Source organism: Physeter macrocephalus, chromosome 20 (genome assembly GCF_002837175.3).
Source record: "Physeter macrocephalus isolate SW-GA chromosome 20, ASM283717v5, whole genome shotgun sequence".
In the NCBI taxonomy this organism is placed as follows: domain Eukaryota; kingdom Metazoa; phylum Chordata; class Mammalia; order Artiodactyla; family Physeteridae; genus Physeter; species Physeter macrocephalus.
In genome coordinates this window covers 69,721,770-69,734,738 of record NC_041233.1, presented here as the reverse complement: position 1 = coordinate 69,734,738, position 12,969 = coordinate 69,721,770, and the positions used below count along the sequence as shown (strand labels likewise).

At 36.9% G+C, this 12,969-nt stretch overlaps 1 protein-coding gene across 2 annotated transcripts in view; it reads right to left on the bottom strand.

The window, feature by feature from the left end:
• The window catches only part of ATRNL1 (attractin like 1), a 744,759-nt gene that overhangs the window by 536,852 nt on the left and 194,938 nt on the right, over positions 1-12,969 (bottom strand). For both annotated transcript variants that reach the window (XM_024121650.1, XM_024121651.1), the window contains exon 18: positions 4,292-4,510. In XM_024121650.1, the coding sequence (XP_023977418.1) occupies positions 4,292-4,510 (219 nt within the window). The remainder of the gene's footprint in view (positions 1-4,291; positions 4,511-12,969) is intronic.

The window sequence follows — 12,969 nt, the reverse complement described above, 5'->3', positions numbered from 1 at the left end:
AAAAACCAAAAATTAGAAACACTTAAATGTTCATCAAATGATGAATGAATAAACAAAATGTAGTATAGTCATACGATGGAATATTATTTGGTAATAAAAAGAAATGAAGCATTGCTATATGCCACAACATGGATAAACCTTGAAAACACTATGTGGTGTGAAAGAAGCCAGTAAAAGAAGACTACAACTATATGACTCGATTTACAGAAAATGTTCAGGATACGTAAATCCATAGCTGACAAGCGTGGCCCAAACAGGCCATGACTGCTAATAAGTACAAGGTTTCTCTGGAAGATGATAAAAGTGTTTTTAAACTGACTGTACTGATGGTTGTATAACTCTGAATATACTAAAAACCACTGAGTTATACACTATAAATCGGTAAACTGTATGGTATGACGGTTAGTCTTATGCATTGATGAAGCTGGATTATAGCACCTCAGGTATTTAATCAAACACTAATGGCCTCCTTCTGAGTGTGGTAAGGACCTGAACGTATGATGGGACAGTCATTCTGATGATGAGGCTGTTACATGGCACAGTTGGCTTTGAGAAAGGGACATCATCCTGGATGGACTCAGTCAGAGGATCCCTTAAAAGGCATTAGTCTCTACTTGAAGGAGATTCAAAGTGTGAGTGATCCCATTTCGGCTGTCGAGACTCCACAATGCGAGTTCTGGAGACGGAAGGGGGATGAGGGAGAGAACGTGAGCATTCTTTCAGAGCCGAAGTGGTCACTGGCTGACAGCCAACTAGAAAACAGTCACCTCAGCCCTACAATTGCAAGGCACTGAATTGTGCCAACATGTGAATGAGCTTGGAAGCAGATTCTTTTCTAGAGGGCTGGTGAAGTATTTCGTAAAATGTCCTTCAATGTTGTTTTGTCTGATGTTTTCTGATGACTAAACCGGGTTATAGATTTGGGGGAAGAATACCACAGAAGTGAGGTGCCTTTCTCACCACATCATATCAGGGGGTATGTGATATTAACATGACTTATTACTGGTGTTGTTAACCTTGATCACTTGTTTATGGTGATGTCGCCTTACATCCTCCACTGTAAAGTTACAGTTTTTCCTCATCTACACTCTATTCATTAGGAGTCACCATGTCCAACTCACACTCAAGGGGAGAGAAATTAAGCTCCACTTCCTAGGGGAATGAGTGTCAAGGTACCTGTGGACATATGTTCAAACCACCACAGTAATTAATAAATATTTTTGAGGAAGATATTTGGAAGCTACACAAATATATTTTTTCTCCTTAAAGTTTCACCCACTAATTTGAACATTCTTAAGAAGACTATTCTTACGGCACTTATTACTGTGGGGTTCTAACAGCAATTTTTTATTTCCCTCATTCATTCTACATTTATTATTTGGAATTTTCTGTACGGAATATTTATCCACTCTCACCCATTTATTATCTATTCAATCACTTAAATCACTACAGAATCATGGATATGTATTCTGTTCTTTGGGTTACAATCCAACACAATCATTATCTTTGGCCCAGATTTGACCCATTAAGAACTCTTTCTGGTTGGCTGTGTCCCTTTGACATGCTCCCATCCTCCTTTATTTTGTTTTGAGCACTTTCTTACTTTCTGGCATTAAACAATACTTCAGGTTCACCTTGTGTTCTCCCTGCCCCAGCCCTAGAAACAGCCATTACTCCAGAGAGCCCTGGTTCCTTTCATTGGAAAATGGTATTTAGAAACCAGGATTGTGGGCACTGAATGTGCTCATTGCTACTGGGGCATCATGGCTTCCAGGCTCTCTTGGAGAAATGAGCTAGAAAATATATGTATATATACCTCTGCGTATATATATTAAATATTAAAATAAACTTGAATTCATGCTTATACTCTAAACCAATACCACAGGATTCTTTTTTCTTTCTTTCTTTCTTTTCTTTTCTTTTTTTTTCTTTTGGACATGCCGCACGTCATGTGGCATCTTAGTTCCCCAACCAGGGATCGAATCCGTGGCCCCTGCAGTGGAAGCTCGGAGTCCTAACCACTGGACTGCCAGGGAATTCCCCACAGGGTTCTTTATAGTCTTCACTCTTCACATGTTTTTTTAATAGATCTTCATTGGAGTATAATTGCTTCACAATACTGTGTTAGCTTCTGTTGTACAACCAAGTGAATCAGCCATATGCATACATATGTCCCCATATCCCCTCCCTCTTAAGCCTCCCTCCCATCCTCCTTATGGATCACAAAGCACGGAGCTGATCTCCCTGTGCTATGCGGCTGCTTCCCACTAGCTAACTATTTTACATTCGGTAGTGTATATATGTCCATGCTACTCTCACTTTGCCCCAACTTCCTCCTCCCACCCCGTGTCCTCAAGTCCATTCTCTGTGTCTACGTCTTTCTGTGACAGTGGGAAACCTGGCTCACATTAAACACAATTAATTTATATATTTGTCCAAACCTACTAAACATATAAAGTATTGTTAGAATTGTTAATCTGTACTATGTGAGAAACAAATTTACCAATCAGAATATAATGTTTATGTAGGTTTTACAGTATCCAGCCAAAACACTGTTTTCCAAGGTTACTTAGGTCATCTCATTATTTTGATGAGGTTATGGCATTTGTAATACAGTTAAATTTATTTGTCACAGTTTGCATTCCCTTATGGGATCCCCTGACATGCTGGTTGACTTTTTTTTTTTTTAATTTGCCATCAGGAAAGTTCCTTCTTTGTGGTATACAGTATGGTTTGACAAATGCATAGAGTCATTATGAACTACCACAGTGTCATAAAGAACAGTTCCACAGCACAAAAAATTCCATTATGAGGTCCCCTTGAAGGCAATCCCTACCTTTACTACTTCTGGCAAATAACTGACCTCTTTTCCATCTCCATAGTGAAATATGTAGCCTTTTGGTCTGGCTTCTTTCACTAAATAAAAGGTATTTAAGATTCAGCCATGTTGTTGTATGAATCAATAGTTTGTCCCTCTTCTTGGTTTTCATATATTCCAAAGTTTATGTAGAAGTACCACATTCCCTTAGTCCATCTGGTTTCAGTGCAACACACTGTCAGCGCCGCACCTAAAGCAAGTTCTGCAGTATCTCCCCAATTTTTGCTTCAGAATGTTCACTGGTATCATGATAAGCTATTAATCAGAAATGCTGGCACAGCTCGGAAGTACAATACCCCCAGAGGCATCAGTCAACCATCAATGGAAGAGAGTTAGTGGATAAATTCCCCACCCCCATCCCCAATCCCTGAGGGTTAGCTCTGAGGAGCATCCTGCAGAGCTCTTCATAGGTCCCTAGTGGATCTGAGTTCAAATTTCCCAGTATAGTAGCCAGCCTAATCATGTACATATTATTGGTTTTTCTCCTGTCTTTGAAACTCTCTATTCCCTCAATTGTGCTTCCTAGGTTCATCTCGTAAATAAACTATCTCACCCAAGTCTTTGTGTCTTCTGGAACACTCTTTCCCCAGACAGCCACATGATTCACTCCCTCATCTACTTGAGGTGTTTATTAACCATTACTTCTAAGCGAGATCTTCTCTTACCAATCTTTTAAATTGCAAGCTTTATCCCCCTTCCTTGCTTTATTTAATAGCACTTATCACCACCTAACTTCATATACATATGTATGTGTGTAATTAATTTTATTAATTTCAAGTCGAATACAGGCTCAATTAATGCAGTGATTTTAGTCTACTTTTTTCATTGTTATGTCTCTAGCACGTAAAACACTCTTTGCACATAGTAGGCACTCAATAAAAATATACTGAATAAACTAATTTCTCAAGAAGGTTGATTTTATTCCATATAAGAATAGACTCCCTATTTTAAAAACTCTAAAAACTTTACTGACCTTCAAAATTGAATGGTACCAAATACCAAGGGTCAAATGACTCTATCATGGATATTATACAAAATATTCCCATACTTAGCCTGACTGGATCCTCTGAGTTGCCTTTGAATCCTAAGATAGTATAATATTATAAACAATAAAAGACTACACTACAGTAGAGAAATTTGGTATGAAACCAATATTCTTTTTCCATTTAACAGTTCACATGAAACCAAATCTAACAATTATATACCATGCATCTGGTCAGCCTGTTTAATGATTCCAAACATAATACCACCTATACAACAAACATGGATATAGGAAAGAATTTTTTTAATCCTTTAAATTTGAGTCTCATTTTCATTGTTGTTTTTTTTTCTAAATCTTTATTATAAGAAAGGAAAGTAATTCTTGGTGTCCTTGAGCAGAAGCTAAAATTGCTTTCATCACATTTTTATTACCTGGACACTGGATAAAAGACCACTCATAGTTCTTCTCTTTAGGACAAACACTGGTGTCAAGAACCATCTCATTATCATGCATTCCAACAAGCTTCATTGGTCCCCGGGAAGACCCTTCAATGCAGTGTCCTCTTCCTGTATTACTAGGATCGTTGCACCAGCCACACCCAGGATGTTCCAAACATTGTCCACAGGTTCTCAATCCAGAACAATTTTGAGCTGCATGGCAGGAACATCATTTACAAGTATGTTATATGACTTTATATTCAAATAGAATTGCAAGCTAACGGAAAAATAAATATGATCTGAAAAAGGACAGTAAAAAGTCATCTATAGTTAACGTAAACATTTTATGTAATAATAAGAGACAGTAGTTACTTCAAAAGAAAATAAAACATACATTATGAACAAAGAGGAGATGAATGGACTGACTTGAGGGTGAATAAAGGTGTGGTACCATAACAGGGAGAAAAACGAAGTCAGCATTTACACACTCCTGAGAACTCTGCCAGTATTAAGACCTTTTGGGAATGGATCCAGGGGCCTACAGACAACATTGTCTGTGATATAGAGCAATGTTAGTTGTTCTTGTTGTGCCTAGGGAGGGCCTTCAAGGAAAAAATCTGCATCTTCCTGCGAATGTCCAGTGTAAGTCATGCTTACCCACTCCCTGGGAGAGCTGAACCCAGCTGGACTGCCTCTCATGGACAATGCTCTTCCCAAGGGTCCAAGATACTAGCATTTGCCTGCCATGTGATGTTTAACAGCAATCTCACTCAAAGAGCCAAACTGAATGGGAATATGGAAACTGGATACTCTGCCTTAGCAGGCAACCCGCAGGACAGGCTCTCTCTGACTTTCAGGGCTGCAGAATATCACCTCAAGAATCACTCACTGAAGCTCAAACTTTTTTGGTTTAACTGATGTATAGACTATGAGCCTCAACTAAGCCTGCGAATACTGTGATGTCTTTTCCAAGGATCAACATATTACAGTCTGCCGTAATAGTCATAATAGCTGCTATGTGATGTTTCAGATTTTTAATTCACAATCATAGTACCTTATATCAGGCTGAGACTTTTTAAAATTAGTTTCACTGATGTTTTGCTAGCAAAGGTACACTTTGTCTTGGGAATTATTTATCCATATAAGATAGTGCGTAGGTACAAAGTACCATGAATGATGACTTCTAACAGCATGCTAGAAAAACCTCAGAGGAAAAAAAAAAAACGGTAGACTTCTGGCGGTCTCAATTTCATTTTTGTCGTGGTAATAACTTAACTGCCACTCAGTGCTTTAATATTACTGGAAACAGAAATGTTCCTCAGAAAGCTGCAGATAAGAATAGTGCAAGCTTCGCAGTGAACATCAGGAACTCAATACAGTACGCTGGGCAGGGATAATACAATACTGGATTAAAGAATTCATCAATTACAGTATGATTTGTTGTTATGAATTTTTTCAGTGCTGAGCATTTCACAGACTGGATGTAAGAAAGTGAAGAATGAGTACCATCTCCTATATTTCCTTAATAATAAATTTAAAAGGAAGAATATTCTTTGAGTCATTGAACACAAGTCATTAATGTTAACCCTGTAGATAAATAATTCAGTGACATGAACATACTTCTTTCTGAAAATTTTTTTAAGCAGTAAATGGTGTTAAATGGCACTTCATTTAAAATATCCTTAGATAACTGAACATTTTATATATTACCATACTCCTCCTTAGACTTTTTGCTGTGAAATATTTCTCTTTTATCTGCGATTGTAGTTAGCCCACAGTATCACTGACTAGATTATTCTAATTGTCTTCAAAACTATATTGGGTTGCTATGAAATCAATGGGGAACAATGTAAAATATCAAATTAGGTATGCTGTCTTGACATTCTAATTATTTACTATCATGTGATGAATTGAAGTAAATCTTTACTAGGTCACACCCAAAATAAATCTAGGCTTTATATTTATAGTCTATAGATATCTCCTAGGAAAATAAAATTTATTTTAGGATTACCTTTTTAAGGAAAGATAACCAATCAAATGTCTTGAAGAAGCATAATGTACAATTAAACCTAAACTATTTTCAAACACAACATACCTGTTATTGATTTTCAAACAACTGGGTACTTCTTAGATGAAAGAATCCTGCCTTTCTTACACTGACTGAATGACAAACTATTAATGGTGTCTTTATCTATTAGACTTTAGGCTTTAATAATGAATTACAAAACATCATATTCAGAGCAACGTTCTATTCTCTTATGCTTTATTTTAGGTATCAAACTATTACAAAAGGTAATGTTGGTTTAGTTATTACTCAAGAGTGGACAGCAACATGCATTGCTGAAAAATTAACAGAATATTCATTCTTTAGTTTGTAATGGAGACTAAAAAACTGAAAGACTCTAATGTTTTTTCTTTTCTTACGGAAAACAATAATATAGGAAAGCTTTTGTAGGCTGTGCTATTTTGAGTAAGTTATGGCTAGTCTGAAGACTATGTATGAGCTATAAGTAATTAGAGCAATTATTTTTATTTTATTTTATTTATTTATTTTTGGCTCTTTGAAAGATTAATTCTAACAGGTCCTCGCGGTGAATATTGAAGAAAAACCCCTTTGTGCTTCCAGCATGGGAGGGGAAAAGGGAACAATTTTGAGATATGTCAGAGCACTGTTTTTCTTACCAAGGCCTGCAGAAACAATTTAACAGAGCCTAAACTGCTGGGGTTTTATCAGAGCCTAACTGACCTGGCTAAAGGGAAATAACCAACTCTAACCTGCTCTAGTCTTTCATGTGGAGGGAAGAAAAATATACAACTCCAGCTCCCTCCAGCCATGCTGTACCACCTAAGAGTGGAAAAAAAGACTGAGTAGCACTAGTGAAGTGAAGTTCACAGAACAGTATGGGGCACAGGCTCACCAAAAGAATGAGACCTAACCATAGGACTGTAGAATACTTCCCCTCCCGCACACCCTACTACTACATTACTAAAAGCCTATTTACAGCAGTTTCTTTCAATGTTTGTTGGTTAAAAACATGGAAAAGAATTAAACGTAATAGAGAAGGAGTTTGTTTTCCATAAGGAGTGGGTCACTGCCAGGTAAATACTATTTCCAAAAAACACAAGGGCTCCTTGAGGCAAAGTAAAATGCCCCTCCTCCCCACAAGGATACACAGGGCATATAATTTTAAAAGCTATGGAACAAAAATAACTACTATTAGACATCATCAGTTCAAATGAGCTATGTATATAGCCACAGGGAAGGCAAATGTGACAATAGACGTAACAGTGAAAGACAATACCTAGGGAAATGAAAAATCCAGCAGACTAGACCAACTGCTCAAGGAACAAACTGCAGAAGTAGAAAATAAGCCTCTATAACAATCAAGAAAACAAAAGAAGCAAAAGATCAAAAACAAGAGATGCCAAGGCAGGACTGAAGAAGTGACCTGTGCATGCCTAGCTGACAATCCCACCAGCAGCAGTTATCATCATTTAGTTCAGCAGTGGTAAAAATGCAATTCATACCTGTGTTCAAATAGTTAACCATTTTTAATTTACCCTTCAAAAAATGCAGTTATAATTTTTACAGTGGAGGGTTCTCAAAAAAATTCACTCTGAATAGAGAAAAAGCCCCCAATTTTTAAAAACCATAAAAAAGGAAAAATATGTGAATCTCACTTAGCAAACAAAGAGATGGAAAGTACAAGTGAATTTAAGAAATATTAAGCTTGTAGGTGGATCAAGATGGCAAAGTGGAGCTCACCCCCCCACACAAACACATCAAAAATACATCTACAGGTGGAACAGTTTTCACAGAAAACTAACTGGAAACTGGCAGAAGATCTCTTATACAACCAAAGCTGTAAGAAAGATCCCCAAGTAACTGGGTAGGACAGAAAAAAAAAAAAAAAGGCATCAGGACAGATCCAAGGCCTGTGGGAGGAATCTGTGAAGGAGGGAGGGTACACACGGGCAGGTCCTTGCCCTGCAAAGCCCCCCTGCCAGCTGGGAGGAGCCTGGACTCTGCTCAGAAAGAGCATGCACCTGCTGGCTTCCTAGCTATCTGTGCAGACAGACCAGTGCTGACAGCTGCCACCTCACTGGACTTCCTGCAAGGGAAAATCCAGCAACCTAGGATACTCTACCCAGCAAGCTTATCATTTAGAATAAAAGAAAAGATAAAGAATTTCTCAGACAAGCAAAAACAAGAAGAATACAGCAATACTAAACATAACCTAAAAGAAATACTGAAAGGTCTTCTCTAAATAGAAAAGAATCAAGAATCTATAGGAAAGGGAAAATCACAATAGGAAAGACAAAAATATAACAGGATTGATCACTTAAATAAGCCAGTACATAAATTTAAAAACAATCAAAAAAATTTTTTGGAAGTGATTATAACTACAATTAACAGCAAAAGGATAAACACGAAGATGTAAGATAGAACACCAAAATCACAAAATGTGGGGGAGGGGAGTACAAAACTATAGATTTTTTAGAATGTGTTTGAACTTACATGACTATGTCTAAAGCAAACAGATGTAGTTATGAGTTAATATACTTTAAAACCAGGATAATCACAAATTAAAAACATACAGTAGATTCACAAAAAAGAAAAACAAACAACATAATACAAAAGGAAACCATCAAATCATAAATAGAAAAATGAAAAGAAGAAATGAACATAGGACTACAAAATCAACTAGAAAACAAGCTTTAAAATGGCAATAAGTACATATTTATCAATAATTAGCTTAAATGTCAATGGAATAAATACTCCAATCAACAGACACAAAATGGCATATTGGATTAAAAAACAAGAACCTACAATATGCTGCCTACAAGGGACTCACTTTATGGCATATAGACACATATTGATTGAAAGTGAGGGCATGGAAAAAAATATTTCACGCAAATGGAAACAACAAGAAAGTGGGGGTAGTAGCAATGCTCATATCGGACAAGAAATACTTTAAAAGAAAGTCCATAAAGACAGACAAAGAAGGACACTATATAATGACAAAGGGATCAATACAAGAAGAGGACATCTTACTCATTAATATATATATGCACCCAATATACAAGCACCTAAGTACATAAAACAAATACTAAGAGACATAAAGTCAGAAATTAAGAGAAAAATAATGACAGTAGGAGATTTTTAACACCCCACTGACATCAATGGACAGATCTTCCAGACAGAAAATCAATAAGGCAACAGAGACCCTAAATGACACAATAGAACAGTTGGCCTTAATTGATATCTACAGGACACTACATCCAAAAAGGCCAAAATACACATTCTTTTCAAGCACACACAGAACATTCTCTAGGATAGACCACATACTAGTATACAAAACAAGCCTCAACAAATTTAACAGGATAGAAATTATTTCAAGCATCTTTTCTGGCCACAATGGTATGAAACTAGAAATCAACCACAGAAAGGAAAATGAGGGAAAAAGGATCACACGAAGACTAAAAAGCACGCTATTAAAAAAACCAATGGGTCAATGATGAAATCAAAGAGGAAATCAGAAAATACCTCAAGACAAATGACAATAAAAACACAACCTTACAAAATCCATGAGAGGCAGCAAAAGCAGTCCTAAGAGGGAAGTTCATAGCAATACAGGCCTTCCTCAAGACACAAGAAAAATCTCAAATAAACAACCTAACCTACCACCTAAAAGAATTAGAAGAAGAAGAATAAACAAAACCTATAGCCAGCAGAAGGAAGGAAATAAAGATCAGAGAGGAAATAAATAAAATAGAAATCAAAAAACAACAGAAAAGATCAATAAAACCAACAGCTGGTTTTTCACAAAGATAAAATTGAAAACCTCTAGCCAGGCTCACCAGGCAGAAAAGAGAGAGGACCCAAATAAACAAAATAAGAAGTGAAAGAGGAGAAGTAACAAATGACACTGCAGAAATACAAAAAGTCATAAGAGAATAAAAGAAAAAGTCATAAAAATATGAAGAGTTATATGCCAACAAACTGGACAACCTACATGAAATGGAAAAGTTACTAGAAATACACAGCCTACCAAATTTGAGGCAAGAAGAAACAGACAATTTGAATAGACTGATCACTAGAAGTAAAATAGAATCTGTAAAAACAAAACAAAACAAAAACTCCCTGCAAACTAAAGTCCAGGACCGGACAGCTTCACTGGGGAAGTCTACCAAACATTCAAAGAAGAATTTATACCCATACTCCTCAAACCATTCCAAAAGACTGAAGGGAAGGGACACTCCCATTCTATGAAGCCACCATCACTCTGATACCAAAACCAGACAAAGACATTACAAAAAAAGAAAATTACAGGCCAATATCTTTGATGACTATAGATGCGAAAATCCTCAAAAAAATAGCAAACTGAATCCAACAATACATAAAATGAATCATACACCATGATCAAGTTGGATTCATTCCAGGGTTGAAAGGATGGTTCAACATACCCAAGTCAATCAATGTGATACACCCGATCAACAAAAGAAAAGACAAAACCACATGATCATTTCAATACATGCAGAAAAAGCATTTGATAAAATTCAACATCCATTCATGATAAAGACTCTCACTAAACTGGGTATAGAGAGAACATATCCCAACATAATAAAAGCCATTTACAACAAACCAAAAGCCAAAATAATATTCAATGTTGAAAAGCTGAAAGCCTTCTCACTAAATTCAGGAACAAGACAAGTATGCTCACTTTCACCACTTCTACTCAACATAGTATTGGAAGCCCTAGCCACAGCAATCAGACAAGAATTGGAAAGAAAGACATAAAACTGTCACTATTTGGAGATGACAGTATACGCTATATAGAGAGAGAACCCTAAAGACTCCATACAAAGACTATTAGAATTAATAAATGAATTCAGCAAGGACGCAGGATACAAGATTAACATATAGAAATCTGTTGCATTTCTTTACACTAACAATGAAATATCAGAAAGTGAAAGAGAAAAAACAATCTTGTTTAAAATCACATCAAAAAACTAAAATACCTAGGAAAAAACTTAACCAAGGAGGTGAAAGACCTATACACTGAAAACTATAGAACACTGATAACGGAAACTGAAGATGATTCAAAGAAATGAAAAGATATCCCATGCTCTTAGATTGGAAGAATTAATATTGTTAAAAATATTAACATACCACCCATACCACCCAAACCAATCTAGAGATTTCATGCAATCCCTATCAAAATATGCATGGCATTTTTAACAGAACTAGAACAAATAATCTTAAAATTTATATCGAACCACAAAAGATCCAGAATTGCCAAAGCAATCCTGAGAAAAAAGAACAAAGCTGGAAGCATGACCTTCTCAGACTTCAGACAATACTACAAAGCTACAGTAATCAAAACAGTGTGGTATTGGCACAAAAACAGACATACGGATCAATGGAACAGAATAGAGAGCCCAGAAATAAACTCACACGCCTACAGCCAATTAATCTACGACAAAGGAGTCAAGAATACACAATGGAGAAAAGACAGTCCCTTCAACAAGTGGTGCTGGGAAAGCTGAACAGTACATGTAAATCCACGAAATTAGAAAAATCCTTCATACCATATATAAAAATAAACTCAAAATGGTTTAAAAACCTAAAGATAAACATGACACCATAAAACTTCTAGAAGAGAACATAGGCAAAACATTCTCTGACATAAATCATATCAATGTTTTCTTAGGTCAGCCCCCCAACGCAAAAGAATTAAAAGCAAAAACAAACAAATGGGACCTAGTCAAACTTAAAAGCTTTTGCCCAGCAAAGGAAATCATCAACAAAATGAAAAGACAACCTATGGAATGGGAGAAAATATGTGCAAACAATGTGACCAACAAGGGGTTAATATCTAAAATATACATACAACTCAACAACAAAAAAACAAACAACCCAATCAAAAAATGGGCATAAGACCTAAATAGACATCTCTCCAAAGAAGACACAGAGATGGCCAAAAGGCACATGAAAAGATACTCAACATCACTAATCAACAGAGAAATGCAAATCAAAGCCACTATGAGGTATTACCTCACACCGGTCAGAAAGGTTATCATCAAAAAGTCTACAAATAGGGCTTCCCTGGTGGCGCAGTGGTTGGGAGTCCGCCTGCCGATGCAGGGGACACGGGTTCGTGCCCCGGTCCGGGAGGATCCCACATGCCGTGGAGCGGCTGGGCCTGTGAGCCATGGCCGCTGAGCCTGCGCGTCCGGGGACTGTGCTCCACAGCGGGAGAGGCCGTGGCAGTGAGAGGCCCGTGTACCACAAAAAAAAAAAGTCTACAAATAATAAATGCTGGAGAGGGAGTGGAGAAAAGGAAACCCTCCTACATTGTTGACGGGAATGTAAATTGGTGCAGCCACTATGGAAAATATTATGGAGGTTCCTTAAAAACTAAAAACAGAGTTACCATATGATCCAGCAATCCCACTCCTGGGCATATATCCAGAAAATACAAAAATACTAATTTGAAAAGATACATGCATCCCAATGTTCCTAGCAACACTATTTACAATAGCTAAGACATGGAAAAAACCCAAGTGCCCATAAAGAGATGACTGGATGACTGGCTTAAGAAGATGTGGTGTCATAAAAAAAGAATGAAATATTGCCATAAGCAGCAACATGGATGGACCTAGAGATT